We start from the raw sequence: 27,996 nt of genomic DNA, 5'->3' as shown, positions 1-27,996 counted from the left end.
ATAAAAAGGCAGCAAAGGCAGTGCGTAAGAAAAATACCGACTCGCTTTATTGGATAAAAAGTGGTGAAATGGACATTAACCCAGAGGGGAAGGGGGTCACCCCCCCATCCCTCCCCCCAACCAAGGGCCGCCTGACCCCACCCAGGGGCGGAGGAAACCCAGGCCTGCAGGAAAGGGGGTGGAGGGAGAGAGGGGCAGGGAGAGGGGAACGTCAGGCCGAGGGGTCTGTAGCTGCAGGGAGGTGGCGGGGAAGTTGAAGGGGAGAGGACAGACTCAGCCCCACCCGCCCCCTCTCCCCATCCCCAAGGAGTCCGCTTCTCCTCAAGCCGGAAAGGGGTGTGGGGGACCAAGGAGCCAAAAGGAACCCCAGGGTCCCACCGGACCTCGGTCGCCTTCGGGAACCTCTCCGCCCGCTCCCCCCGGCCCACCGAGGCCAGAGCCAGGACCCCGGGGCTCCCCCCACGACCGACCTGCCCCACTTCTGCCCGCAGCTGAGCCCCTGCGGCTCTGGGAGAGGGGCCTGGGCCTGCCCAGGTCAAAACCAGGGCCTCGGAGCCTGCCCAGACCCTGGACTCGGAGGACCTGGGAGGTGGGAGGGAAGGGAGGCGAGGTCGACCGCTGCCGCGTTCCTTGACCTCCACCTCAAGGAGACGGTGGGTCAGGGAGAGGCGGGAGGGGGTGCAGAAGGTCAGGGAACCACCCCGCGTCCCCCTCCCTGCCTCCCGGCCAAGGGCCAGACGGTTCCCCAAGCCTGGCTCCAAGGCCTTGGGGGACCGGGGGTCCGGCTGCTAGCCCGCCCGCCAGCCCCTCAGATCTCCACGTCGCTCTCTTTGTCGTTGTCGTGATCTCCGTCGTAGAACTCGTTGGAAGCCTCTGGCCTACGGGAGGATAAAGAGCTCGAGTTGGGCCAGAGAGAGAGCAGCCGGGGACGGTGGGGAATGCAGAAGGAACCAGGGACAGTCCGACCGAAAACGTCTCCAAACCTTCAAACTTACTGCACGTTTACTGTGTGCAGAGCACTGTACTAAGCACTTGGGAGAGCACCGAATAACGGAGTTGGCAGATATGTTCCCTGCTCAAAAGGGGCAGTACGGCGATCGGGGCTCCTTCATCTGTTGCCCTCTTAAAACTTAACACAGTGCTCTGCACGCGGTCGACGCTCCATCGACACTACTGAGAGAAGCAGCGTGGCTCGGTGGAAAGAGCCCGGACTTGGGGGTCTGAGGTCCTGGGTTCTCATCCCCGCTCCGGCACCTTGTCAGCTGTGTGACTCTGGGCAAGTCACTTACCTTCTCTGTGCCTCAGTTACCTCATCCGTAAAATGGGGGTTAAGACCGTTAACCCGATTACCTTGTATCTCCCCCGCCGCTTAGAACGGTGCTTGCACATAGTAAGCGCTTAACAGATGCCATTATTATTATTATTACTGTTTGTCTGATTTTCTCCCCTGCTAGACTGGAAACTCCTTGAGGACAGGGATCATGTCTATTAACTCGATTATACTCTCCTGAGTACATCGCTCTGCACTCGATCAATGGTATTTATTGAGCACTCACTGTGTGAAGAGCACTATACTAAGCACTCGGGAAAGTACAAACAAGTGAAGCAGCAAGGCCTGGTGGAAAGAGCGCGAGGCTGGGAGTGAGAGGACCTGGATTCTAATCCCAGCCCTGCCCCCTGTCTGCTGTGTGACCTGGGGCAGGTCACTTTGCTTCTCTGTGCCTCAGTTCCCTCATCTGCAATTGGGGGTTTAATACCTGTTCTCCTTACTTCGACTGTGAGCCCCCCGTGGGACCCGACGATGTTTTATCTACCCCAGCACTTAGTTCAGCGCTTGGCATAGAATAAGTGCTTCACGTCACAATTAATTATCATTATTATTATTATTATTACATGTGTGGGGAGGTGGCTGCAGGCACTGGCGTGATCAATACAACTGAAACAGCTTGGCCCGGTGGATGGAGCATGGGCCTGGGAATCAGAAGAACTTGGGTTCTCATACTGGCTCCTAAAACGTCTGCCGTGTGACCGGGGGCGAGTCACTTTACTTCTCTGTGCCTCTGTCACTTCATCTGTAAAATGGGGATTGAGACCGTGAGCCCCTTGTGGGGCAGGGATTTTGTCCAATCCGATTACCTATAGCCATCCCAGCGCTTAGTACGGAGCCGGGGACATAGTAAACGCTCACAAAATGCCACAGGAGGGGGCAGGCGAAGCCGGCAGGTGCCCCAGGGTACCGGGCTGGGAACGGGGCAGACCTCCCCACTGCCGTCACCTGCTGTAGTTCTCCTCGGGGCCCCGCTCTTCGGGGTCCGGCTCGTCCGTCCGGTCGAAGCTCAGCAGGTCGGAGGGCACGTCATGGATCTGGACGCTGGGCGCGTGGTTCAGCATCTTCAGGTTCTCGAAGATGGTCTGGCGGATCTGGTCGAGGTACTGCCCGGGCACAGAGGGGCCCAGCCCGTCAGCCTCCCTCCCGCCCTCCCCTTCCCTCCGGGGTCGCCTCCACCCCGGGCCGCTCACCTGGCGTGAGTTCTGGTTCTCGATGCGGGTGCTGACATCCGGGTGGAGCGTGAAGTCGGGGGCGAAATACTCGAAGTACTCTGGGAGGGAAGGCGAGGAGGGGGCTCAGGGACCCTGGGTGGGTGGGGAGGTCAGGACGGGGGCCAGAAAGGGCCCCCCGCTGCGTCTCCTTCCCACGCCGGCCCGGCCTCCCCAGGCTATCCGGCAGCACCCGCGCCCCCGGGACAGGAAGCAAGAGGCCAAGTGGGCAGGGACAGAGAGAAGTCTCATCACCTTCCCTCCCCCGGGGAGGGATCGGCCTCCGGTCGACCCTCTCTGAGCCCCCCGTGGCCCTGGCCAGAATCGGGGGGTAGGAAATGAGACGGGGGAGCGGGCGGATGGGGGCGGGGGCCACTCACCACTGTAAGGCAGCTCCTCGCTGATGGGCTCCTCCACAAGCAGGGACGTCTCATAAGTCCTGAGAGAGGGTGAGGCCCACAAGGTTCGCCCAAGGGAAGTCCCCAGGGTCTGGGGCCGGGGAGAAAGCGGAGGGGTGGGGGCGGGGGCGAGCTCACCAGCAGCGGGCGACATTGCGGACGGTGTAGCCCCCTCCCCCCAGCACCAGCAGGGGGATGTTGAAGCTCTTGACGTATTCCACGCACTCCCTGCGGCCCCACCCGGCAGCAGAGGACGGGGGCAGAGGAGACGGCGGCGGGCAGAGGAGACGGCGGCGGCGGGCAGAGGAGACGGCATCGGCGGCGGGCGGAGGGCGGGGGAGATGGCATCGGTAGTATCGACGGCAGACAGAAGGCATCGGCGGTCGTCGTGCAAAGGAGACGGGATCACCATCTCCCGTGATCGTTCCCTACCCCCTGCCCCACAGGAGACCCACTATGCCCTAACCCTCGGGGCTGAGGGTCAGCTGGTAGCCAGTCACTCCCCCAGCCCCTCCCGGTGACCTGTCCTCCCACCCCACCGCCGCTCTCCCCGCCTCACCCGTGCCCACGGATGCTGAGGTTGAAGCAGCCCAGCCGGTCACATCCCAGGGAGTCGGCTCCACACTGCAAGACAGACCCCAGGGGCAGCCGGCGTCACTAGGCAGGCAACCGGCAGACGACTGGGCACGCGGCGGACACGGCCTCCCCCGGCCCGGCACCGGACCCCTACCTGCAGCACGATGCACGTCGGCTGGTAGAAATCCACCACTTGGTTGATGACAGGCTGGAACAGGTGCTTGTAACCTGGGGGGCAGGCGAAGCGTGGTGGGCAGAGGGAGAAAGCGGGACTGGTCAGTGGCACGGGGCCCCTCTAAACTGGAAACCAGCTACCGACTCCGTTGTGCTCTCCCAAGCACCGAGTACAGTGCTCCGCACACAGTAAGCACTCAATAAATACCACTGCTCGATGGATTGACTTACTCTGGTCGTCAATGCCGTCCCTCAGGGGCACATTGAGACAGTAGTAGCGACCGCTTTCCGCCCCGACCTCGTACATGTCGCCTGCGGAAAAGAGGCCTCCGTGAGCCGGGTGGCTCCTCCTCCTCTCCCCGCCCCCTCCCTTCGGCCCCGCTGCCCCTCTCCCGGCCCCTCGCGCCGCCCCGCCGGATCCTCTTACCCGTGCCGGGGAAGAAGTAGTTCCCGTACTTGTGGAAGGAGACGGTCATGACGCGGTCCGTCAAGTAGAAGGCCTCCTGCACGCCGTCGCCGTGGTGGATGTCGATGTCGATGTACAGGACCCGCGGGTGGTACCTGCCCCGTGGAAGGGGAGAGGGGTCAGTGGCCCCTGGCCCTGCTGAAGCCGCCCAGGCCCCCGGTTCCCCGGGGGGCTAGGGCGAGTCGGGCTGGGAAGCTACGGAGAGCTGGGCTGGGCACCCTCCCCACATCAGGCCCCTCCACATCCGCTCTTACTTCAGCAGTTCCAGGATGCCAATCACAATGTCGTTGACATAGCAGAAGCCCGAGGCCTGCGGGGAGAGGGCAGATGGGGCAAACTCCCACCTCCATCCGCCCCAACAAATCCCCCTTCTCCTGAAGCAAATCCCCACACCCGACCCGGCCGCCCTCACCTCAAACTTCTTCGCGTGGTGCAGCCCGCCGGCCCAGTTGATGGCGATGTCACAGATCTGGGGGACGGACCCCCGGTCAACCGTCAGCGCCCGCTCCCTTCGACGGGGCCCACTCCCCACCCCGGGACCCCACGGGGGCACGGGGGACGGGGCGTGGGAAGAGACCACTTGGGGGACGGGGTGATACCTTGTTGTTCAGCTGGGTCGCTCCCTGGAGAGAAGCCCCGGTGTAACGGGAACAGAACTCGAAGAGGCCGGGGAACACGGGGCTGGGGGAGAGAGGACCCGGGCCTGAGCCCAGCCGCGTCGACCCCAGCCGGTGCCCCCCGCCCGCCGTCCCCCGCGGGCCGGCTCACCAGTCGTCCCCGACGTTGAAGGCGTTGAGGCTCTTGGTGAAGCCCTGCATGTTATTGGGACTGACGCGCTGCAGGAAGTCAATGTAATCCTCCGAATGGAAGCGGCACATATCGTGCTGGGAGGCCTGGTATGGCTTGAAGACCTTGGTGCAGATGGGGGAGTGACCGGCTGGTGCGGCCCCCCCGAAAGCCCGGGGCGACCCTCCCGGCCTTCGCAACCCCCCCAGGCCTGGGGAGCGTCCGGGGGATGGCGGCCCCAGGGTCCCAGTTCGCGGAAGAGAGGAGACTGGTGGTCGCCCTGCATCTCTGCCCCACCCATCCCGATGTCCAACACCAGTGGGGACACGTCCAGGGTCAGTGTAGTTCCAGAAGGGACAGCTGCCCGGTGCCCAGTGGGTGTCTGCTGCCCCATAACGGGCTCCTGAGTCAACCCTTGCCCCGCCACTTTGGCACCCTGATCAGAACTGGTCAGTGTCCCGGTTTTTATTAATGCAAGCAAGCCAGTGACCCTGCCGAGAGGGTCAAGCCAAGCAGGAGCCCTGCAGAATTTCTCAGACTACGACCCCCAAACAGGAAGGCAAAGGACCCAAATATTGAGATCCGGGGGCCTGGCAGTGCCTCCATAAAGGGTCAGCTTGGACCATGGGAAACAATAATAATAGTAATAATAACGGCAATAATCATCATGGCACTTACTTACTGAACTAAACACTGGGTTAGACACAAACAGATGAGACACAGACCCTGACCCATAAGGGGCTCACAGCCCAAGGGAGAGGACAGGTATTTAATCCCCATTTTACAGATGAGACAGAGAGAAGCCAAAGGACTTGCCCAAGGTCACGCAGCAGGCGAGCGACAAGGGCCGCAATTAGAACCCCCATCTCCTGACTCCCAGTCCTGCGCTCTTACCACTAAGCCACACTGCTTCTCACAAAAGTACTCGACAACAGATTCGAGCTTTGAGAAGTCCTTAGTGAATCTGGCTGCCCTAACGAGTTTACTAAGACTCTGGCTGGTTGTCCAGTTCAATCCATTCCCTGTCAACAACGGGGCAGGGATGTACAATGGACCTGGTCGTAGGCAATTTATCCTACAGAGCCAGGTGTTAAAATATGCTTCTGATCCTCTGGGAAACTCTTCTGACTCCAAAAGCTACTAGGATTATCCAGACGCTTAAAGCCAAACATTCAACATCTGTTGGGTGCAAATAAGTGTGAGCCCGTCAATGGGCAGGGATTATCTCTATCCGTTGCCGAACTGTACATTCCAAGCGCTCAGTACAGTGCTCTGCACATAGTCAGCGCTCAATAAATACTATTAAATGAATAAGTGCTTCCTAGGCCCCTAAGAACCACCTGGGACTTACACAGAAGGGTAAGTCAGATGCTACGGGCTGCCTATGAGTCTGAAGATCAAAGTCACGCGATGACCTGCACCCGGGAATCCCTACACGCAACCACATTCATCGGCAACACAGCTTCCGGCGGTCACGGAATTCTGCTACCTAGGCAGCTCCCTGGCCGCCGATGCAACGAGAGGCAAGGAGCCAAATCTCGAGGAGGCCAAGAGATCCTCCTGGAGGTAGTCAAACAGAAGCGTGACAACAATGTGGTATCAAGCTCTAGACCTGAAAGCCTCCAGAGATGCCCACCTTCTCTCCAGCTGGGAGGGTGGGACTCCCACCCCCTGCCACAGCCGGTTCTTTCCGCAGTTCCATTAGCGCCCCACACCATCCTTCATCCTCCTAGCACTGAAGGGACGCTGACCTCAACAGAGCTGAGCTGGGGTGGCGGCGGGAAACACGGGAGGAGAATGGACGACAGCAGGGTACCCACCCGGTTACCGAATGTTGAGCTGGAACGAGGCACCGGGGAGCAAGGGGGAGGACGGGAGGGGGCAGAGGAAACCCTCAAGGCACAGTAAAGTGCAAATTCAGACGATGCAGCAGCTCAGCTGAAAACCGGAAGCCCACGGCCACAGTCAGACCGGCACGGAGCACTGTGGACACAGGCAGGAGCGGCTCTTTACGAGCAGATGCTCCGCGATGAAAGTCCTATGGGTAAAATGCTTGGAGTCCGCCCACGTGGGTGAAGTTTAGCCAAGTGGTTCACACAAACTCCCTTACGAGCAAATCCCACCCCCACAGTAGGAATTCTGTGGCCAGGCTGGCCTTGTGTGAATGAGCCGGAGTCTGGCACCCGCGTCCTCGCTCGCGGGCTGCCGGGACTACAGCACCCAGTAACCCGAGGGCAAACGCACCCTCCCAAAGTGAACCCTGGGTCAGCGCGGATGGCGTCTCCCGTCGTAAACGGCAGACGAGCCTCGGCCCGGTAATGAAGGCGTCGGGACCGAGAGCCTCTGGGGAGGAGTCGATTCCAGTGCCAGTGGCTCTCAGCCCTGCCCGTCGCGTTCCCGCCGAGGAATGGCCCACCGCGAGCAAGCCAGCAGTTAAGTACAATGCCAAGCGCAACCGAGACTTTTACGTACGAAACCCGTTTCCACCTAAGCTTCTGCGGCACGGTGCTAATGACGCTGACACCGCAACAGGACCCAGAGGGACCCGGGACCTTCCCCGAGGTGAAGAGAGCTGGGAAGTCCCTGATGCAGGGCTGGCAGCTAGGAGAGACCGCCTCCTCCTGCCCTTTCCGAATCAGGCCCCAACCCCAGGGGAGGTGGGAGGCAGAGACCACCAGGCTCCTTGCCCGGGAGCGGGTGAGTGGGAGGGAGGGGAAGAGACTCACGATCATCTTCTTGTAGAGGCCATAGTGTAGCACTAGGCTGTGGGTCAATGCCAGGCGGTGGGGTTTCATGGGATGACCGGCCCCTGGGGAATAGCGGACAGGGGAAAATTAGGCAGAGGGGAGATGGAGAAGGGATGGGGGCAGGGAGAGGGAAGAAGGGCAGGGCTGGTGGACGAGGGGGATGAATGGGGGCTTGGGAGGGGACGCAAGGAGGAGACAGAGGGGGAAACATGAGGGGATAGGCAAGAGTCAGTGGGGGCCCGGAGGAGGGCATACGGGGGCCAGCGGAAGGCCCGTAGGATAAGTACAGGAAGGGGCTAGTGGGTGGCCGTAGAGGGGGCAAGGAGGGGCAGAGGGGTGGGCAGAGGCTGGGGGGTAGAGGTGGAAACACAGGGGCAGATGGGGCAGGGAGGCAGAGGTCGGAGGAAGCGACGGGGGAAATGGACAGGGGATTGGAAGCAGGCAGAGGGCTGGAGGAAAGGTGAAGTAGAGGCGGGTGGGCGGGCAGGGGTCGGAGGAGGCAACGAGCTAAGCGGGGAGGGGGATCAGGACGGACAGGGAGAGTGTGGGAGGCAGGTTACGGGGCAGGGAGGAGGCCCGGGGGGACTCACAGGAGACTGTGGAAGAGGGACTGGACGGTGGGGGGAACGAGAAGGGGGTAGGTGGGTGGGGGCGGGCAGCAGATACAGACGGGGAGTGTAGGAGATAGACGGGGAAGGAGGGGTGAGTAAATGGAGGGCACGCAGGACGAGCGCGAGAGATGGGGGCGCTTATTGAGCGCTTGCTGTGTGAAGAGAACCATACTAAGCACTTGGAAGAGCACAACACAACAACGTAATCAAGTTGGTAAATCTGTTCCCTGCCCACAAGAAGCTTACCGTCTAGAGGGTTGGGGGAAGAGGGGAACAGACAGGGGTAGGATGGGGGCAGGCGGGCGGAGTGTGGAAGACAGATCCATCTTATGATTAGACTGTAAGCCCGTCACTGGGCAGGGATCGTCCCTAGCTGTTGCCGAACTGTCCATTCCAAGCGCTTAGTACGGTGCTCCGCACTTAGTAAGCGCTCAATAAATATTACTGAACGAATGAAAATCCAGCATCTTATTTACTGAGTGCTTTACTGTGTGCAGAGCACCGTACTCAGCGCCCGGAAGAGTGAGAAGCAGCGTGGCTCAGTGGAAAGAGCCCGGGCTTGGGAGTCAGGGGTCATGGGTTCGAATCCCGGCTCTGCCACTTGTCAGCTGGGTGACCTGGGGCAAGTCACTTCACTCCTCAGTGCCTCAGTTACCTCATCTGGAGAATGGGGATTAACTGTGAGCCTCACGTGGGGCAACCTGATGACCCTGTATCTACCCCAGCGCTGAGAACAGTGCTCTGCACATAGTAAGTGCTTAACAAATACCAACGCTATTATTACTATTACAAGGTAACAGAGTTGGTAAACGTGTTCCCTGCCCATGACAAGCTTACAATCTACATCAACCCCAGCGTTTAGATCAGGGCTGGGCACTTAGTAAGCGCTTAATAATAATAATGTTGGGATTTGTTAAGCACTTACTATGTGCAGAGCACTGTTCTAAGCGCTGGGGTAGATACAGGGTCATCGGGTTGCCCCAGGTGAGGGTCACAGTCTTCATCCTCATTTTAAAGATGAGGGAACTGAGGCCCAGAGAAGTGACTTGCCCACAGTCACCTACCTGACAAGTGGCAGAGCCGGGATTCGAACCCATGACCTCTGACTCCCAAGCCCGGGCTCTTGCCACCGAGGCACGCTGCTTCTCGTAACAGCTTAACGAATACCATCATCATTATTATTATTATTAGAGGGATGGGGGGGGACAAATGCCATCATCACTATTAGAGGGATGGTGGGGAGAGGGGTAGGAGGATGGGGGAGGCAGAGGGCGGTGGATTCATTCATTCATTCCATCGTATTTAAGAATAATAATAATATTGGTATTTGTTAAGCGCTTACTCTGTGCAGAACACTGTCCTAAGCGCTGGGGAGATCCAGGGTCATCAGGTTAGCCTGCCAGTTCATCCCCATTTTCCAGATGAGGCCCAGCGAAGTGAATAATAATGTGGGCATTTGTTAAACGCTTACTATGTGCAGAGCACTGTCCTAAGCGCTGGGGGCGATCCAGGGTCATCAGGGGAGGCTCCCAGTTCATCCCCATTTTCCAGATGAGGCCCAGCGAAGTGACTTGCCCGCAGCCCCAGAGCTGACAAGTGTGCAGAGCACTGCACTAAGCGCTTGGGAAGCACAACTCAGAGCCAGAGAGGGGTGGGAAGAAGAAGGAGGATGGGGGGGGGGGATGAGGGCGGGGGGGATGAGAACAGGGTGGGGGGGATGAGGACAGGGTGGGGGGGATGAGGACAGGGTGGGGGGGATGAGAACAGGCTGGGGGGGATGAGGGCAGGCTGGGGGGGATGAGGGCAGGCTGGGGGGGATGAGGGCAGGCTGGGGGGGATGAGGGCAGGCTGGGGGGGATGAGGGCGGGCTGGGGGGGATGAGGGCGGGCTGGGGGGGATGAGGGCGGGCTGGGGGGGATGAGGGCGGGCTGGGGGGGATGAGGGCGGGCTGGGGGGATGCGGGCGGGCTGGGGGGATGCGGGCAGGGTGGGGGGGATGAGGGCAGGGTTGGGGGGGATGAGGGCAGGGTTGGGGGGGATGCGGGCAGGGTTGGGGGGGATGAGGGCAGGCTGGGGGGGATGAGGGCAGGCTGGGGGGGATGAGGGCAGGGTGGGGGGATGAGGGCAGGGTGGGGGGGATGAGGGCAGGGTGGGGGGGATGAGGGCAGGGTTGTGGGGGATGAGGGCAGGGTTGGGGGGGATGAGGGCAGGCTGGGGGGGGATGAGGGCAGGCTGGGGGGGATGAGGGCAGGGTGGGGGGGATGAGGGCAGGGTTGGGGGGATGAGGGCAGGGTTGGGGGGATGAGGGCAGGGTTGGGGGGGATGAGGGCAGGGTTGGGGGGGATGAGGGCAGGGTGGGGGGGATGAGGGCAGGGTGGGGGGGGTGAGGGCAGGGTTGGGGGGGATGCGGGCAGGGTTGGGGGGGATGAGGGCAGGCTGGGGGGATGAGGGCAGGCTGGGGGGGATGAGGGCAGGCTGGGGGGGATGAGGGCAGGGTGGGGGGGATGAGGGCAGGGTGGGGGGGATGAGGGCAGGGTTGTGGGGGATGAGGGCAGGGTTGGGGGGGGATGAGGGCAGGCTGGGGGGGATGAGGGCAGGCTGGGGGGGATGAGGGCAGGGTTGGGGGGGATGAGGGCAGGGTTGGGGGGGATGAGGGCAGGGTTGGGGGGGATGAGGGCAGGGTTGGGGGGGATGAGGGCAGGGTTGGGGGGGATGAGGGCAGGGTTGGGGGGGATGAGGGCAGGGTTGGGGGGGATGAGGGCAGGCTGGGGGGGATGAGGGCAGGGTTGGGGGGGATGAGGGCAGGGTTGGGGGGGATGAGGGCAGGGTTGGGGGGGATGAGGGCAGGGTTGGGGGGGATGAGGGCAGGCTGGGGGGGATGAGGGCAGGGTGGGGGGATGAGGGCAGGCTGGGGGGATGAGGGAGGCAGAGAGGAGCAAGATTCTAATCCAGGGCCCCCACCCCTTTCCCGGGATCCCCCGCGCGGCCCCAGCCCTCACCGTAGTGGAAGTTGCCCACATCCGGGTCATAGAAATAGGCCACCGTCTTGGCCATGGTGAGGCGCCGCCGGGGGGACCAGGCCCCGCGCCTCCGACGTCGGCCCCGCCCCCCGACGCGTGACGTCACCGCGTCGCCCCCACCCACCGCTGCGGCTCGCCGCGCACCCGCCAGGGGGAGCCAGAGGCCCCGCTCATTCATTCAATCATTCATTCATCATTCATTCATCATTCATTCATCATCAGAATAATGTTGGTATTTGTTAAGCGTTTACTCTGTGCCGGGCACTGTTCTAAGCGCTGGGGGAGACACAGGGGAATCAGGTTGTCCCACGTGAGGATCACAGTTAATCCCCATTTTACAGATGAATCCCCATTTTAATGTTGGTATTTAGTAAGCCGCGTGGTTCACTGGAAAGAGCGCGGCCTTTGGAGTCAGAGGTCATGGGTTCGACCCCCGGCTCTGCCACTTGTCAGCTGTGTGACTTGGGGCAAGTCACTTCACTTCTCGGTGCCTCAGTTACCTCATCTGGAAAATGGGGATTAAGACTGTGAGCCCCCCGTGGGACAACCTGATTCCCCTGTGTCTCCCCCAGCACTTAGAACAATGCTTGGCACATAGTAAGCACTTAACAAATACCAACACTAGTATTATTATTATTATTATTAAGCACTTACTCTGTGCAGAGCACCGTTCTAAGCGCTGGGGGAGACACAGGGGAATCAGGTTGTCCCACGTGAGGATCACAGTTAATTCCCATTTTACAGATGAATCCCCATTTTAATGTTGGTATTTGTTAAGCGCTTACTCTGTGCAGAGCACCGTTCTAAGCGCTGGGAAAGCAGCGTGGCTCAGTGTTAAGAGCCTGCGCTTCGGAGTCAGAGGTCACTAGTTCGACTCCCGGCTCTGCCACTTGGCAGCTGTGTGACTGTGGCCAGGTCACTTCACTTCTCTGGGCCTCAGTGACCTCATCTGTAAAAGGGGGATTAACTGTGAGCCTCACGTGGGACAACCTGATGACCCTGTATCTTCCCCAGCATTTACAACAGTGCTCTGCACATAGTAAGCGCTTAACAAATACCAACATTATTATACAGGGTAATCAGAGGACAGAGGACAATGCAACAGAGTTCATTCATTCAATCGTATTCGAGAAGCAGCATGGCTTAGTTCATTCATTCATTCAATCGTATTTATTGAGCGCTTACTGTGTGCGGAGCACTGTATTAAGCACTTGGAATGTACAGTTCGACGACGGATAGAGACCCTCCCTGCCCGACAACGGGTTCCCAGTCTAAAAGGGGGAGACAGCAAAACAAAATAAGTAGACAGGCATCAGTACCCTCAAAATCGATAAATAGAATCATAGATATATGCACATCATTAATAAAACAGAGTAATAAATTATATATACAAATATACACCAGTATAGGGGGATAGAACAGAGGGAGGAGGGACGATGGAGAGGGGAGGAGGAGCAGAGGGAAAGGGAGGGCTCAGTCCGGGAAGGCCTCCTGGAGGAGGTGAGCTCTCAGTAGGGCTTTGAATGACATTGATCTACATCTTCACGGGCAGGGACCGGCTCTAACTGTTACCGATTTGTACATTCCAAGCGCTTAGTACAGTGCTCTGCACATAGTAAGTGCTCAGTAAATACTATTGAATGAATTACCTGGGCCTCAGATATCTCATCTGTAAAATGGGGATTGAGACTGTGAGCCCCACAAGGGACAGGGACTGTGTCCAAACATGGTTTGCTCGTGTCCACCCCAGTGCCTGGTACATAGTAAGGGCATAGAAAATACCATCATCATCATCATCATCAACATCCCTGAAGCCTTCTTGCCAGAGAGGGATGCCATCTTATTATTATTTATTTTGCGTGATATTTTTTAAGCACTTGCTAATATTTACGGGATATGTTCAGCGCTTCCTATGTGCCAGGTATTGTAACTAAGCGCTAGGGAAGACACCAGCTGATCAGGCGGGTCCCACATGAAGCAGCGTGACTCAGTGGAAAGAGCCCGGGCTTGGGAGTCAGAGGTCATGGGTTCGAGTCCCACCTCTGCCCCTTGACAGCTGTGTGACTGTGGGCAAGTCAATTAACTTCTCTGTCCCTCAGTGACCTCATCTGTAAAATGGGGATTAACTGTGAGCCTCACGTAGGACAACCTGATGACCCTGTATCTACCCCAGCGCTGAGAACAGTGCTCTGCACATAGTAAGCGCTTAACAAAGACCAACATTACTATTGTAACAACAGACACGTTCCCCGCTCGCAATGAGCTCACGGTCTAGAGGGGGACAGAGACATTAAGACACATAAATAATTACGGATATGGTTGTACCGTGCTTTCCCAAGCGTTTAGTACGGCGCCCTGCCCATGGCGAGCCCTTCACAGATATAATGATAATAATAATGTTGGTATTTGTTAAGCGCTTACTATGTGCAGAGCACTGTTCTAATAATAACGTTGGTATTTGTTAAGCGCTTCCTATGTGCGGAGCACTGTTCTAAGCGCTGGGGGAGATCCAGGGTCATCAGGTCGTCCCACGTGAGGCTCACAGTCTTCATCCCCCTTTCCCAGATGAGGTCACTGAGGCCCAGCGAAGTGAAGTTATTATTATTATTATGGTATTCGTTAAGCGCTCACTCTATGCAGAACACTGTTCTAAGCGCTGGGGTAGAGAAGCAGCGTGGCTCAGAGCAAAGAGCATGGGCTTGGGAGTCAGAGGTCACGGGTTCGAATCGCGGCTCTGCCCCTTGTCAGCTGTGTGACTGTGGGCAAGTCACTTCGCTTCTCTGTGCCTCAGTGACCTCATCTGGAAAATGGGGATGGAGACTGGGAGCCCCAGGTGGGACCACCTGATCACCTCGTTTCCCCCAGCGCTCAGAACAGTGCTGTGCACAGAGTAAGCGCTTAACAAATACCAACATTATTATTACCAGCCGCGTGGGGCTGACATTTTTGAATCCCCATTTTTCCCGATGCGGCCCAGAGAAGTGAAGTGACTTGCCCGAGGGGCAGAGGCGGGATTCGAACCCAGGCCCTCTGACTCCCAAGCCCGGGCTCCTGCCACCGAGCCACGCTGCCTGAGGTTTCAATCCCCCTTTCCCGATGAGGGAGCCGAGGCCCAGAGAGGTTGAGCGACTCTCCCAAGGTGACCCCGCAGACAGGGTCCCCAAGGGGACCGGCGTCTGGAGCGTGGGAAGCGAAGGGAGAGCCGGGGAGGGAAAGCGGGACATGCACACGGGCGCAAGCGTGTACACACACAGACGCACACGCGTCCCCAAAGCCTCTCCGCCCCGCACACACCTGCCGCTCCGCCCCGCCCGGCCCGCTGCGGGAGGCGCTGCGGGAGGGGAGAGGCTCCGCGCCTGCATCCCTCCTCCCGGCCGCTGCACCGGCAGCCCCGGACACCGGAGTCCGGACACGGGTGGGAGGGCGAGGATGCCCTCCGGGGGGTCGCTCGGGGCCCGCTGAGCTGGACCAGGACGCAGCCGGGACCGGAGCCGGACACGCACTCGGTAACCGGGAGGCCGGAGGCAAGGACGGGGCGGGGGAGGGGATGGAGCGCCAGGTTAGCCCGGCCGGGCTCCCACGTTGGGGGTCGGGCCTGGGGGGGGACCAAGTCGGGGCTGAAGGGGACGAGGAAGGGGTGGGGAGGGGCCTAGATCGGGGGAGGGGTCTGTACCCGGGGGCTGGGGAAACTGAGGAGGGGGTGACATGCCCCAGGGACCCGTCGGTGGCCCGGCCCAGCACGCCGGAGGCCGCAGGCCCCGGCTGCAGTGTCCTTGGCAGGGGCGGAGAGGATCTGGGGGGGGGGGGGGGGGGGGAGGGGGACACCCGGGGTAGGATGCACTGGCTCCGAGGGGGTCCCCTCTCCCACCTCCCAGGGGCCCGGAGGTGGGCCCGCCGCCTCTCGGGGTCCCGGGAGTAGGGACGCGGCCGCCTCGCCGTGACGAAGCCGGACCCCCTCCCCGGCGGCCTCGCCGCTGACCACCACGTCCCCCCGCCTCCCGCTCCAGGGCCGCATGTCGGAGCCGCACGCCGAGCTGGAGCCGCAGCATGGGCTGCACATGCTCTTTCTGCTGGTGCTCGTCTTTTTCCTCATGGGCCTGGTGGGCTTCATGATCTGCCACGTGCTCAAGAAGAAGGGCTACCGCTGCCGCGCCTCGCGGGGCCCCGAACCCACCGCCCAGGCCCCGTCAGGTGAGCGGCGGGCCGGGGGCGGACGGCGAGGGGCGGCCGGACACCCCTCCATCCCCACCCTCCTAGTGAGCCGTTGCCCCGAAGACTCGCTTCGCCCCCACGGGGCCCCGCTGCTGGGTGGGGAAGGGGGAGCTGAGCCAGGCTGCCCCTCGGGAAGGGGGAGCCGAGTCGGGCTCCCCTGGCCTAAGAGGAGGGGAGAAGCGTCCTTGCAGGGAAGGAGGAGTTGAGCCAGGTCCCCTCTCCCCCCATCCCGAGCAAGGGGAAGCCGAGCCGGGCTCCCCCCGGCCACGGGGAAGCCGAGCCGGGCTTCCTCGGCCAAGGGGCACCTGAGCTGGGGTTCCCCAAGCCGGGGAGGAACTGAGCCGGGCTCTCCAGGTCAAGGGGAAGCTGGGCTGGGCTTCCCCGGCCAAAGGGGAGCCGGGCTGGGCTTCCCCTGCCAAAGGGGAGCCGGGCCGGGCTCCCCAGGCCGAGGGGAAGCTGGGCCGGGTGTCCCCGGCCAAAGGAGAGTTGAGCCGGGCTCCCCAGGGCAAGGGGTGGGTACACCGGGAGAGGAGCTTGGAGTTGCCCTTACGTCTGCCATCCCTCGGTCCCACCCCCAACTTCCACACCCACTGACCCTCCTGGGCTTCCAGGATGGTGTCTGCTCATTCCTCGCCCCATCTCGGCTTGACATGGCTCACCCCCTACCCTGGCTGAGTCATCCCGCCCCATCCCCCCGAGTCCATCAAACAATCAATAACATAGAGAACAGCCCGGCCCAAGGGAAAGAGCGTGGGATTGGGCGTCAGGAGACCAGGGTTCTAGGCCTGGACCGTCATGTGAACTTGGGGAAGTCACTAACCCTCTCTGGGCCTCGGTGTCCTCATCTGTAAAATGGGGATACCTGTTCCCTCTTCCTTTTAGGCTTTGGGATAGGGACTGTGCTTGATCGGATCACCATGTTTACGCAAGCACTTAGTAGAGTGCGTGGCACATGGTGAGCACTTAATAAATACCATAATAATTATTGTTTATTGTACATTACTGTGAGCAGAGTTCTGAATTAAGCACGCGGGGAAATAGAGAAGTAGAAGACCCAGTCCCTGCCCACCAGGTACTCAACGAGACAACTCGGTCTAGTAGAAAGAGTCTGGAGACCCAGTTGGGTTTTTTTTGTTTGTTTTTGTAATGGTATTTATTAAGCGCTTACCGTGTACCAGGAACTGTACTAAGCGCTGCAGAGAAGCAGCGTGACTCAGTGGAAAGAGCCTGGGCTTGGGAGCCAGAGGTCATGGGTTCGAATCCCGGCTCTACCACCCGTCAGCTGCGTGACCGTGGGCAAGTCACTTAACTTCTCTGTGCCTCAGTTACCTCATCTGTAAAATGGGGATTAACTGTGAGCCTCACGTAGGACGATCTGATGACCCCGTACCTCCCCCAGAGCTTAGAACAGTGCTCGGCACATGGGAAGCGCTTAACGAGTACCAACATAATTAAGAGACACAAGCCAGTCAGGTTTGACACAATCCATGTCCTCCATGGGGCTCACGGGCTTGATCCCCATTTTACAGCTGAGGTAACTGAGGCACCGAGAAGTGAAGTGACTCGCCAAGGTCACTCAACAGACAAGTAGCAGAGCTGGGATTAGAACCCAAATTCGTCTGACTCCTAGGCCTGTGCTCTTTCCTTTATGCCATACAGACTCCAGCCCTAGCTCTGCCACCAGCCTGCTGAGAGAGCACTGGCCCTCTCTGGGCCTCAGTTTCCTCCTCCGTAAAATGGAGATAATAATACCTATGTCTCCCTACCTTGGGGATGTTGGGAGGATACAGTGAGATCACCGGTGTGAAAGCGCTATACCGAAAGCAAGGTATTATTATCGGTATTATTAACCCCAACCCACTGCCCTCTCTATCCGACCCCGCCCTCCCCGCCGCCCCGCAGCCGAGGACGACGACATGGACCAGGACACGGTCGAGCGTATCGTGCTGTGTATCATCCAGAATGAAGGTGGGTGTGGGCAGACTCCAGGCCTCCCTTCCCCCCTGGTCCCTGGCCCCTCCCGGCCCCATGATCCCACGCCCCCCTTTCCCGCTTCTCTTCCCGGCAGCCAACGCCGAGGCGCTGAAGGAGATGCTGGGGGACAGTGAAGGCGAGGGGACCCTGCCGCTCTCCAGGTGAGGGAGGAGCTGCAGACTCAGGGACCACCCCCCCAGCCACCCGAGAGCCTGGGTGCTCCCCACTCCCCTGCAGACCGGGGTGCTCCTATGGGCATCAGTGGTGGGGGTCAGGGGCCGTGCCCAGGAGGGACGCCCAGACTGACTTCCGGGAATCTGTGAGATGTGTTGAGCACCCGCGGCGTGCAGAACACTGTCCTGAAAGCTTGGGCAAGTACCGTGGAGGCAGGAGCCACCATCCCTGGCCTCACGGGGTTTACAGGGGCTCAACCAATAGAATTCACTAGGTGCTGAACAGTGGGCAGCGCGCCGTACTAATCGCTCAGGAGAATGCATTAGAATTCGTAGACAAGACCCCGGTCCCGGCGGGCCTAGCTTCCACCCTGGGATCCTCCGCTGAGCTTCGCTGAGGGGCCGGGGGGACCGGGATGGGGAGGGTTTGGCGGGAGAGCTGCCGCTGACCCGCACCTCCTCTCTACCCTGGATGCCTACAGCCTGGACACGCAGCCAACTGACCAGGATGGGAGCCCCGGGGGCCCGTCCCACCACCACACTGTGCACTTGGGGTCATCTGCCCCATGCATCCACTGCAGACTCCCCAAGAGACCCCCCCTGGTGCGCCAGGGCCGCTCCAAAGAGGGCAAGACCCGGACCCGGCCTGGCGAGACCACTGTGTTCTCTGTGGGCAGGTAAGTGGGGGCGGGGGAGGCTACGGAGCTGAGACCAGGACACTGACCCTAGCTGCCTCTAATCTGCGAAGCAGCGTGGCTCGGCGGAAAGAGCCCGGGGCTTGGGAGTCAGAGGTCGTGGGTCCTCGTGGCCGCTCCGCCACTTGTCAGCTGTGTGACTTTAGGCAAGTCACTTAACCTCTCTGTGCCTCGGTTACCCCATCTGTAAAATGGAGATTAAGACTGTGAGCCTCACGTGGGACAACCTGATTACCTTGTACCTACCCCAGTGCTTAGAGCAGTGCTCGGCACATAGTTGGGCCTAGGACTCTGGTGGCTGGGGTGGGGATTGGACTCATAAGAAGAGCACAGGACAAGGAGTCAAGAAACCCGGATTCTAATCCTGCCTCAGCCCCTTGCCTGCTCTGTGGCCCGGGGCAAGTCGCTTCTCTGTGCCTCAGTTTCCTCATCTGTAAAATGGGGATTCAATAACGGATCTCCCTCTCCCTTAGAGAGCAAGTCCGGTGCGGGACAGGGATTGTGTCTGATCTGATTCTATCCCAGTGCCTAGCACCCAGTAAGCACTTGGATTCCTCCATTATTATAATCACAGGGTGCAGATACACGAGTTCCCTAATGAGGAGTTTCTGCCCTACACCCCATCAACTCATGGAAGCGGGGGTGGGGGTCTCACCACCTCCCTCTGTCTGCTCCCCCAGGTTTCGGGTGACACACATCGAGAAGCGATCAGGGCTGCAGGATCAGCGGAACGAGTGTCTGCACGGGAGCCGGACGCTCAGCGTCGGGCAGGACTCCGGGGGCGGGCAGGGGACCCCCACCCACCCCACCCCACCCCCTGAGCGTCCGCGGGCCGGAGCCGAGGGGAAGGAGCTGCAGAACGGGGGGCTCAAGGGCAGCGGGACCCTCCCTCCGCCACCTACCGAGGGGGTCCCCAGAGCCGCGGAGAAGACAGACTTGGCGACCGCGGAGGAGGAGGAGAAGGAGGGTCTCAGGCCGGAGCTGACCAGCAGGGAGACCGGTGGGCAGCCAGCCGGGCCGGAGACCACTAAGCACCAGGTAGGAGGTGGAGGAGAGGGAGGAGGGGGGTGCTAAGTTACCCCAAAGCCCTACATCCTGTCCTCCCAAGGGCACAAGGTAGCCCCTAGCTGGGTAAATTCACTGCATGTTTTGGGGACGGGGGCAAAATCCCTGGGCCAGGAGCTGGAGAAAGCGGGGAGATCCCTCTGCCTCCCCCTTCTTGACGCCATTCTCTCCTCCTCTCAGAATCAGCCAGGAGGTGGGGACTCAGCGGGGGTGTGAGGTGAGTCACGGTCCTCTCCGTTGGGGGCAGGGCGCCTTCTCCAGGGGGCCCCCCGGCCTCTAGGACTGATTCCTGGGGACCCCTTCCATCCGAGGGCCGACACCCCACGAATCTCTCCTGGAAGGGGGGGGTCTCACTCGCCTGGCAGTTGGGCACAAGACGGAGGGAGAGGAAGGGCAGACTGGCAGCTAGAGCGGCTCCCCACCCCACCCTTCTTTCGCCCCAGTACCTCCATCATCCCATTTCCAGGAGCAGCACAGACCCAGCTGGAGCCCCTGTAATGCTGGGAGGGGAGGGGGAGAGGAGAGAATCGAGCCACCCCTCATCCACCCCCTCCAGGATGGCATTGCCCCCGACCTCCTCCCCGCAGGCGGAGAGCGGCCCCTCCTGCCCCTCCCCGCCAGCCACCAGAGCACAAATTGCAGCTCGACGCTCCCGGCCCGGGCCCCCCCTCGCCCTCCACCGCAAGCCTGGGAGCGAGGCCTGAGGCCAGGCCTCTGAAGCAATACCCCTGCCTCCACCACCACACGCAGGCCCGGATTCCCCTCGGCCTCCGGCCTTTATTGCATTTTCAATAAATCAGCTCCAGTCGAGAAGCGCCCCCTGCCCGGCTCCTGCTCCTTCCGGTGCTCCCCTTCCCCGCCTGGGGGTGGGGGGCAGGCAGTGATGCCCATAGTCCTGGGGCGGGGAGAGGGCCGGCCTCCGGTGCAACCACATCCGCTGGACCTGCTGCGGATGCGGCCTGAGTGGGCCCGAGTGCCCGTGCCCGACCAGGGGCGGGGGAGGACGCCCATCACAGCCTTGACTCGTGGCAGCCCCGGGACTTCGAAGGGGGTGAGGGGTGGGGGTCCGTGGAGGCTCAGGTGAGTGGGCCTGGGGGCTCGGCTGCCTTGGTGGGTGGTGGGGGTGGTGGGCGCACCTGTGGCAACAGAGACAGAGACTCCCTTACCCGGAGTGTGCTAAAAAGCCTCTGTTCCCACCTGCCCTCCTTGCCGTCCCGCGGGCAACCCCCCACCCGCCTCCCCACATCCCCTTCCCCAATAGCCTCCTCTCATTCCGAAGTGGGAAACTCACCGGTCGGAGTCGTGGAGGAGTTAGATCCAGGGGGGCTGGGGAGCAAGAAACCAACTGAGTGGAGTGGTGACACTTCCCCCCATCCCCTGCCACCCGCCCTCCGCCCTCACCCGCTCTCGGCCCCGGTACCCACTCACGTACCCTCGGCTTGGGGCCCTGCTGCAGGCAGCTCCAGAACCAAGGCCGGGGTAGGGGCCGGCGGAGAGAAGCTCGGCGGAGAGGGGGACGGCAGCGGCTGCAACATGGGGAGGGCGGGGAGAATCAGGAAGGTGGGTCGGCTGTTGCCGGCACGCAGATGCAACAGTCCAGCAACCGGAGCTGGACGGGCAAGTCCGGAGGGACCCCAGCCGGCCCAGGGCAGACACCGGCACCATCCCAGTGCGGACCCCGCGCCGAGGGAAGGGTACAGGGGCCTGCCTCCCTTCCCCAGTGGGGCCAAGCAGGGGGCAGGGCCCCGACCGACCTGGGTCCAGTCTGGGCCATCAGGGGGGCCGGGGCCGCCGGGCAGCTCCTCCACCAGCAGAGAGGGGAATACGCCGACGCGGCCCCCAAACTCTCCCCGCCAGAAGCCGTCGTCCACGCCGCCCCGGCCCCTTGGCAGCAGCCTGATCAGTGCCCCCTCTGGAAAGCTCAGCTCCTCCGCGCTCTGCGCCGTGTAGCTGTACAGGGCCTGGGCCAGGCTCTCTGGGGACCAGGGAACACGGGGGGGGGGGGGGGCGGGAATGAGGCGCAGCACCGGAGCACCACCCCCCGCCCCAAGTGACCCCACCCCGGCCCTTGAGGACCCCCAGTACCTGCAGGATCGGGCTGGGCACCGCCCAGCGAAGAGCCCTCACCCTCATTCTCGGGGGTCCCCGTGTGCGGAACCAGCGCTGAGAACACCAGGTATCTCTCTGGCACGAAGCCCACCTGACCCCTCTGGTTCCGGGCCTGCTCACGGCCGGGGAAGAGTGGAAGCGGGGAGGAGATCAAATCGGGCGCCCAACCCTCCCCCAGGTTAGGAGGGAGTGAGCACTAGAGCTATCATCCTCCCAGCCCATACATGACCCCTCTCCAACACCCTCATCCCTTCAGTTTCTTGGCCCCTTCCCCTCCAGGGGCTCATCCCCCCAGTCACCTTTGACCCCTTCCCCGTCCCCCACCTTGACCCACTCCTCGGAGTCCCCATCTTCCGTTACTTCCAGCCACTCCCCTTCCGTGATGGTGAGCTCATCTTCTTGCTCTGCCTGGACCACAAAAGGGCAGGGGCTCAGGCACTGAAACCCACTCAGGTTTGAAATCCTGGGGTCTGAGTCCCAGAACATAGCCCCCCGACCCAGCCCAAGGTCTGGTGGCAATTAGGTGAGGCCTGTGGAAAGGAGATTGTCCCTGGGGGCTGCTGGGACTCTTAAGGGGGGCAACTGCAAGGATGCTGGAGACAGGCTGACAAGATCAGGCCGAGTCTGCTGTGCACCATAGCCATCCCAACTATCAGGAGTTGGTACCTTCTCGCCCTTGGGGCAGGGAAGGCCTCCAGAGGGGGCATTTGGAGTGATTCAATGACCCCAACGAAATTTTACCCCCTTCTCCCCACCTCCTGCCGTCACACAAGATGTACCTGGTACCCAAAGACAACCTGACCAGAGCAGGGGAAGAGGAGGGTGGGAGGGGGCTCAGGGGCCGGCTCCTCAAACAGGTCCCCGGTCTCTTCACAGTCCTCAAAGTCCGACAGCTCCAGGTCTTCGGCCTGGCAGAGATACTGTCTATGTCCAGTGCCCACATCCAAGCCAGAGTTGCCGAAGGGGGCCCGGGGAAGACAGGGCAGGAGAGACAGGGCAGGAGCAACTCTGTGCCTGGTCCGTTTGGCCCCGTAGAGGAGAGTGGCCGGGAAGACGGGAAGTGGAGGGGTCCTCTCCAGGGTGAGAAGATTTTCCCCGGCGGGGCGGAGGGCGCCAGTGGGGGTGGGGGGGGAGGTCTCACCGTGGGAGAGAGGTCCCTCTGGGACAGTCTGGCTTCGCTGAGCCTCCTCTCCTGTTCCAGCTCCTCCTGGGCCTGGGCTAGGGCCGGCTGCAGCCAGCACTCCACATCCAGCCCCGCCTGGCGCAGCAAGGCCAGCCGGGCAGCCCCCTTCACCTGGCTCACCTGGACACAATAAGGCACGGCCGACGGCTCGGCTCCCGTCCCACCTTCAGCGGTGCCCACCCCCTGGCTCCAGCTCAGCCACCATCCTGGCCAGTACCTGTGCCCGGCGCACGCTCTCCCTCACTTCCTGTATCCGAAGATCCATACCCGGGGCTTCCCGCTCGGGCACCTGCTGCCTCCTCTGCTCCAGCCTCCGGAGCACCTGTCCCAGACAAGTGGGAGAAAGCAGCAAGCGCTGGAGGGGCCCATTCCCAGCTGCCTCCTAGCTCCAGTTGCCCCCTCCCACCCCACTTACCCGCTGCCCGTGGCCCAGGATCTTGTAATCGCGGGCGGCCCGGCTCGCCCAGCGCTGCACCTCCTTCTCCAGCCCGCTCACTCCACTGGCCTTGTCCCCGCTGGTCTCCAGGGTGCACACCTGGGAGGGGAGAACAGTTACAGGTCTGACCCCTCTCCTGCCGATGTCCCTGCCCTCGGTCACTCACTCAATGCTGGGCCCTGAACACCTCCTGGGCGTAAAGCCGTAAAGTGAGGCAGCACGGCCTAGTGGATAGAGCACAGGACTGGGCGTCAGAAGGACCTGATTCTAATTCCAGTTCTGCCACTTGTCTGCAGTGTGACCTTGGGCAAGTCACTTTGCTTCTCTCGCCTCAGTTACCTCATCTGTACAATGGGGATCGAGCACTGGGTGGAACAGGGACCGTGTCCAACCCAATTACCTTGAATCTACCCCGGGGCTTAGTACGGTGCCTGGCACATACTAAGCACTTAAATACCACAAATCATCATCATTAAAGGCTTGGGAGAGTAATCGGTAGACATGTAAATGGTATGGTCTTCTGCTACATCATAAGCTCCTTGAAGGGAGGGATCACCTCTACTAATTCTGTTGTATTCTCCCAAGTCCTTAGTACAGCACTCTGCCCACGGTAAGCACTCAAACCATCGATTCAGTAAATAACCAATGGAGGAGGTAGAAGACCCCGGATCCTCACCCGGTCGGCCCCAGCGGGCTGGAACTTCTGTGGAGGGGCAGGAGAGAAGGTGCCCGGTTGCTGGAGGAAAAGCAGCAATTCCTGCTCCCAGCTCACCTGAAAGAAGAATGGTTGACACACGGTAAGTGCTCAACAAATACCATAAAAAACGGTTTGTGTGTTGGTGGGGAGGGTCTGCCAGAGGCCAGCAGCCCAGGGCAGGGAATAGTAAGGGGCAAGGCCAGGGACCGAGTGGCTCACCTGGGCAGAAGCTTGCTCCCTGCGCTGAGCCTGCTGCAAGCCCAGCTGAGCCAGCTCCAGCTCCAGACGGCCCAGGAGGGCCACGTGGTCATTCAGCCGCCCCGACAGATCTCCGACCAGGACCTGGATGAGGAGGGGCCCGAGCACAGAGACCTGAAGAGCCGCTCCTCCCCAAGAGCCTTCCCTGGGCTCCCAGCACCCACCAGGAGAGGTGTGGCACGGCCAGGGGAGGGGTGGTACCTTCATGAGAGCGGGCAGTTCCTCCCGGTGGTAATGCCCAAGATGTGCATTCGTGGCCGCCAGGCACAACAGGTAGTCATTGCGGGCACTGCTCAGCTGCTGGGAATACTGGGCCAGCTGGGTGGAGAGCTGGGGAGGGTCTGGGGGCGTCACGGGGGCCGGCCGGGGTCGTGAACCACCAGTCCCTCAGCGGGGCAGGAGAGCAACAGGGACAACTCTCCCCATTTCACAGAGTAGGAAATGGCAGCCTGGGCAGGGCGGATTACTTGCCCAAGGTCACCCGGCAGGCCAGGGCAGAGGTGGGTTGAGAATCCAGTTCCTTCTACGGGACCACCACTCCACCTCCCTTTGCTCAAGGATAAAGCCTCCAGGGTCCCTCTCCCCACACCCGAGCCCTGACCTTTAAGCTGAGTTTCTGGAGGCCGGCTCGGTTGTGGAACAGACCGTGCTCGCTGCGCTTCAGCCTGGTGGTGGCAGGAAGGGAGAGTGAGCGAGGTTTAATCATTCAATCCTATCTATTGAGCGCTTACTGGGTGCGGAGTACTGTACTAAGCACTTGGGAGAGAACAACAATAAAGAGGTACATTCCCTACCCACGGTGAGTTTACACTCCCCCACGCTCGCTCAGACCCTAGGCCCAATTCCACTTGCCCAGTGGGGCCCATCACCTGGCCTGGGTGTCAGCTGCCTTCTCCCGCGCCAGGCTGCACAGCCGCTCCCGCTGTCCATAGAGCTTCCAGCTGCGGCTCAGCTCCCGCACGGACTCCAGCACCTCCGCCTGGGCCCGCTGGAGGCGTTCCGCACCCTGGTGCGAAGGGCACCCCGGTCATCCCCAGCCCCCACTCACGGCGGGCACGGTCCCCTCAGGGGCTGCTCAGCACCCCAACCCTGCCCTCCTTCCCAGGCCCAAGCCATAGCCGGCAATACCCAGCCCCCCACCGCGCCACAGCTTGGGGAGGGGTCAGTAGGGGCTGACCGGGGATGCCCCCCAGACCCCCGCACCTTTCTGAGCATCTGCTCCTTGGCACCGCGCCCCGCTTCGCCGGCCAGGTCACGATAGCGGTCGGCGACGAGGAGCCGGGACTGGCCCCCGGCCACGGTGCCCTCCAGCAGGGACCGCCAGGCCCCGAACGCCATCCTGTCCCCACCCACGCCGGCCGCGGGCATCAGAGTTGGGGCGGGTGGGCCCCGAGCCTCCAGCCCCAGGTCCCCCTCTCCCCTCCGTGCCCTGCTCCCCGCAGACCCATCGATCCATTAGCCCATTAGCGCAGCTGCAGGGAACGCCCCCTCCCACCCGTCCGTGCCCTTGCCGGGTCGGTTCACCCCAAGCTGCTGTGTCAGCCACAGCACGCCTCACCTCCCCGGCTCCCCCCACCCACCCCCGACGCGGGGTGTCCGGTCCCCCACCTGCCCTCGGTCTCCTGGCCCCTGTGGCCATCTCTCCTCAGGAAGGGTGCGGCCAACTTCTGCAGCGCCTGGAGGGGCCAAGCCTGTCACCCCCACCCCCGGGGACCCTCTCCCTGGGAAAAAGCAGAGCCCACTCCTCTCACCCAGTCAGGGACCCAGGGGGTAGGTGGAGGATCTCAGCTTCCCAGATGCGGGGAGGGGAGGAGCCGTGTGGCTGGACGGGGGTGTTCGCCAGAGAAGGGGAGAAGCCCCTCGGGGCCCACCCTCCCTCACTTCACCTGTCCGTAATCTCGTTCGATGGCTGCTCGCTGTTTACTGTAGGACCTGCAGAAATTGTGGAAGGGCGCAGGGACCGGGTCTGAGAAAGCCAGGGAGGGCAGACCGAGGGGATGTTCTGGTGGGAAGCGCTTGGAACGGGGGGCTTGGGCACGGTGGGGGGGGACCCCGAATGGATCCTAATTAGAGAAGGGCGAGGGTGTCCTCTTGGGAGAGAGGGGGTCCTCTGGGACCGAGGAGCCAGGGCAGCACCTGATGTCTTCTAGCAAATCGGCCTCCCGCTGCTGCCGATTCTGTAGGGTGGTCAGCTGCTCCAAGAACCGCAGCTTCACTTCCTGGGCCGGCTTCACCTGGGGAGGGGCAGGGCGAGGAGGGGCTACCAAAGACGGAGACCCCCGATCCCGCGGGCTCCCCGTGGCCGGAGCCCCTCTCCTCCCGGACAGGGGGTGGGGGGGCGGCAGGGCCGGAGGGGAGGGGGCGGACCCCACGTGGAAGGGGCCGGGGGTGGGCGGGGTCGCCTGGGCGGGGCCGGGCCCCCTCCACCTTGGCTTCCGACCCCAACCCTCCCTCCGGCCCTGCCCCCCTCCACCCGCCACTCACTTTTCGGGGCGGCGGCTGCATCTCCAGCTCCGGGCCCGGAGGAGGTTGCGACTGCGAGTCCGGAACTGGGGGAGGCCCCACCTCCTCTCCCCGCCCCCTCCCCAAAATCCGGTCCCGCCCCTCCCCTCCTCCAGGTCCGCCCCCTCCGGGGTCGCTCCTCCCCCCAAGATCGAGGCTCTGGCAGAGCCCCGGGCTGGACGCCGCGTGGTGCCGGGAGTCTGGACGCCTGGGTTCGCTGTCCGGTCGCCGTGGGCCACCTATAATTAATTCCAGTAGCCCTAAGCTTGCTCTTGGACAAGGTATTGTACATTCTAAGCGCTCAGTACAGTGCTCTGCACATAGGAAGGGCTCAATGCTACTGAATTCATTCCAAGCGCTTAGTACGGTGCTCTGCGCATAGTAAGGGCTCAGTAAATGCTACTGAATTCATTCCAAGCGCTTAGTACGGTGCTCTGCACATAGTAAGCGCTCGATAAAAGCTACTGAATTCATTCCAAGCTCTTAGCACGGTGCTCTGCACATAGTAAGGGCTCGATAAATGCTACTGAATTCATTCCAAGCTCTTAGCACGGTGCTCTGCACATAGTAAGCGCTCGATAAATGCTACTGAATTCATTCCAAGCTCTTAGCACGGTGCTCTGCACATAGTAAGCGCTCGATAAAAGCTACTGAATTCATTCCAAGCTCTTAGTATGGTGCTCTGCACATAGTAAGCGCTCAATAAGTACTACTGAATTCATTCCAAGCGCTTAGTACGGTGCTCTGCACATAGTAAGCGCTCAATAAATGCTATTGAATTCATTCCAAGCGCTTAGTACGGTGCTCTGCACATCGTAAGCGCTCAATAAATGCTACTGAATTCATTCCAAGCGCTTAGTACAGTGCTCTGCACATAATAAACGCTCAATAAATACTATTGAATTCATTCCAAGCGCTTAGTACAGTGCTCTGCACATAGTAAGCGCTCAGTAAATACTATTGAATGAATTCAATAGTATTTACTGAGCGCTTACTATGTGCAGAGCACATTACTGAGCGATTGGAATGTAATAAACTCATTTGCATGAGCTAACCGGCTAAGGGGGTTCGGGGGTGGGGCTGGGGATGGGGCAACTTTATTTCTTCCCAAATTCCGGTTGGGCCAGAAAAGCCGGAGCGACCGCTATTGAGACAGAGGAAAAGCCCGAAACTCAGAGACAGAGAGACAGAGGCAGAGAGATGGGCCCCGACGGGTAGCGGGCTGGAGAAGCAGCGTGGAAAGAGCCCAGGCCTGGGAGTCAGAGGAGCTGGGTTCGAATTCCGGTTCCAACACTTATCTGCTGTGTGACCCTGGGCAAATTCCTTAAGTTTTCTGTGCCTCCGTTTCCTCAGCTGTAAAAGGGGGATTAAGACCGT

The 27,996-nt window shown here is 61.1% G+C and overlaps 3 protein-coding genes across 7 annotated transcripts; 1 reads left to right on the top strand and 2 right to left on the bottom strand.

Annotated features, from left to right (window-relative positions):
- Positions 1–25: 25 nt before the first annotated feature.
- On the bottom strand, positions 26–11,397 carry HDAC3 (histone deacetylase 3). Its single transcript, XM_029052987.1, has 15 exons — positions 11,295–11,397; positions 7,665–7,747; positions 4,921–5,063; positions 4,752–4,833; positions 4,565–4,621; positions 4,407–4,462; positions 4,114–4,247; positions 3,918–3,998; positions 3,667–3,740; positions 3,496–3,560; positions 3,075–3,164; positions 2,919–2,977; positions 2,521–2,600; positions 2,276–2,433; positions 26–878 (listed from the first exon to the last, which is right to left on the bottom strand). The coding sequence occupies exons 1-15, from the start codon at positions 11,347–11,349 to the stop codon at positions 809–811; spliced, it is 1,287 nt and encodes a 428-aa protein (XP_028908820.1). The 5' UTR covers positions 11,350–11,397; the 3' UTR covers positions 26–808.
- A 3,108-nt stretch (positions 11,398–14,505) lies between these two features.
- RELL2 (RELT like 2) lies at positions 14,506–20,250 on the top strand. 3 transcript variants are annotated; one of them, XM_029053002.1, is made up of 8 exons: positions 14,506–14,821; positions 15,323–15,506; positions 17,430–17,495; positions 17,596–17,662; positions 18,157–18,351; positions 19,050–19,407; positions 19,615–19,651; positions 19,991–20,250. In XM_029053002.1, exons 2-7 carry the CDS (start codon positions 15,329–15,331, stop codon positions 19,648–19,650), a joined length of 900 nt encoding a protein of 299 aa, XP_028908835.1. In that variant the 5' UTR covers positions 14,506–14,821; positions 15,323–15,328; the 3' UTR covers position 19,651; positions 19,991–20,250. The 3 variants fall into 3 exon arrangements, with proteins under 3 accessions (XP_028908835.1, XP_028908834.1, XP_028908832.1); XM_029053001.1 differs by having other exon boundaries at positions 19,901–20,250; XM_029052999.1 differs by having other exon boundaries at positions 19,878–20,250.
- FCHSD1 (FCH and double SH3 domains 1) lies at positions 20,187–26,657 on the bottom strand. Of its 3 annotated transcripts, none has more exons than XM_029052984.1 (20): positions 26,602–26,657; positions 26,254–26,351; positions 26,004–26,049; positions 25,726–25,793; positions 25,321–25,456; positions 24,987–25,123; positions 24,719–24,782; positions 24,319–24,447; positions 24,079–24,201; positions 23,839–23,934; positions 23,142–23,261; positions 22,944–23,048; positions 22,685–22,846; positions 22,323–22,451; positions 21,868–21,951; positions 21,520–21,655; positions 21,189–21,409; positions 20,867–20,960; positions 20,726–20,760; positions 20,187–20,570 (listed from the first exon to the last, which is right to left on the bottom strand). In XM_029052984.1, the coding sequence occupies exons 1-20, from the start codon at positions 26,620–26,622 to the stop codon at positions 20,511–20,513; spliced, it is 2,064 nt and encodes a 687-aa protein (XP_028908817.1). In that variant the 5' UTR covers positions 26,623–26,657; the 3' UTR covers positions 20,187–20,510. The 3 variants fall into 3 exon arrangements, with proteins under 3 accessions (XP_028908817.1, XP_028908818.1, XP_028908819.1); XM_029052985.1 differs by having other exon boundaries at positions 21,562–21,655; XM_029052986.1 differs by lacking the exons at positions 25,321–25,456; positions 25,726–25,793.
- Positions 26,658–27,996: the final 1,339 nt, after the last annotated feature.

This window comes from Ornithorhynchus anatinus, chromosome X2, assembly GCF_004115215.2.
Source record: "Ornithorhynchus anatinus isolate Pmale09 chromosome X2, mOrnAna1.pri.v4, whole genome shotgun sequence".
NCBI classification, from domain to species: Eukaryota; Metazoa; Chordata; class Mammalia; order Monotremata; family Ornithorhynchidae; genus Ornithorhynchus; species Ornithorhynchus anatinus.
This window is presented reverse-complemented; position numbering and strand designations above follow the sequence as displayed.

Bases quoted from the DNA above. Each gene is read 5' to 3' on its own strand.
- HDAC3 (XM_029052987.1), bottom strand. From the start codon at position 11,349: ATGGCCAAGACGGTGGCCTATTTCTATGACCCGGATGTGGGCAACTTC. The intron at 5,064-7,664 runs GTGAGTCTCTTC...ATCTGCACCAAG, and splicing joins GCCTCTACAAGAAGATGATC to GTCTTCAAGCCATACCAGGC. The intron at 4,834-4,920 runs GTGAGCCGGCCC...TCTCTCCCCCAG, and splicing joins TTCAACGTCGGGGACGACTG to CCCCGTGTTCCCCGGCCTCT.
- RELL2 (XM_029053002.1), top strand. From the start codon at position 15,329: ATGTCGGAGCCGCACGCCGAGCTGGAGCCGCAGCATGGGCTGCACATG. The intron at 17,496-17,595 runs GTGGGTGTGGGC...TCTTCCCGGCAG, and splicing joins GTGTATCATCCAGAATGAAG to CCAACGCCGAGGCGCTGAAG. The intron at 19,408-19,614 runs GTAGGAGGTGGA...TCCTCCTCTCAG, and splicing joins CGGAGACCACTAAGCACCAG to AATCAGCCAGGAGGTGGGGA.
- FCHSD1 (XM_029052984.1), bottom strand. From the start codon at position 26,622: ATGCAGCCGCCGCCCCGAAAA. The intron at 24,783-24,986 runs GTGATGGGCCCC...TGCCACCACCAG, and splicing joins GCAGCTGACACCCAGGCCAG to GCTGAAGCGCAGCGAGCACG. The intron at 20,961-21,188 runs GTCGGTCGGGGC...CCCATGTTGCAG, and splicing joins ATGGCCCAGACTGGACCCAG to CCGCTGCCGTCCCCCTCTCC.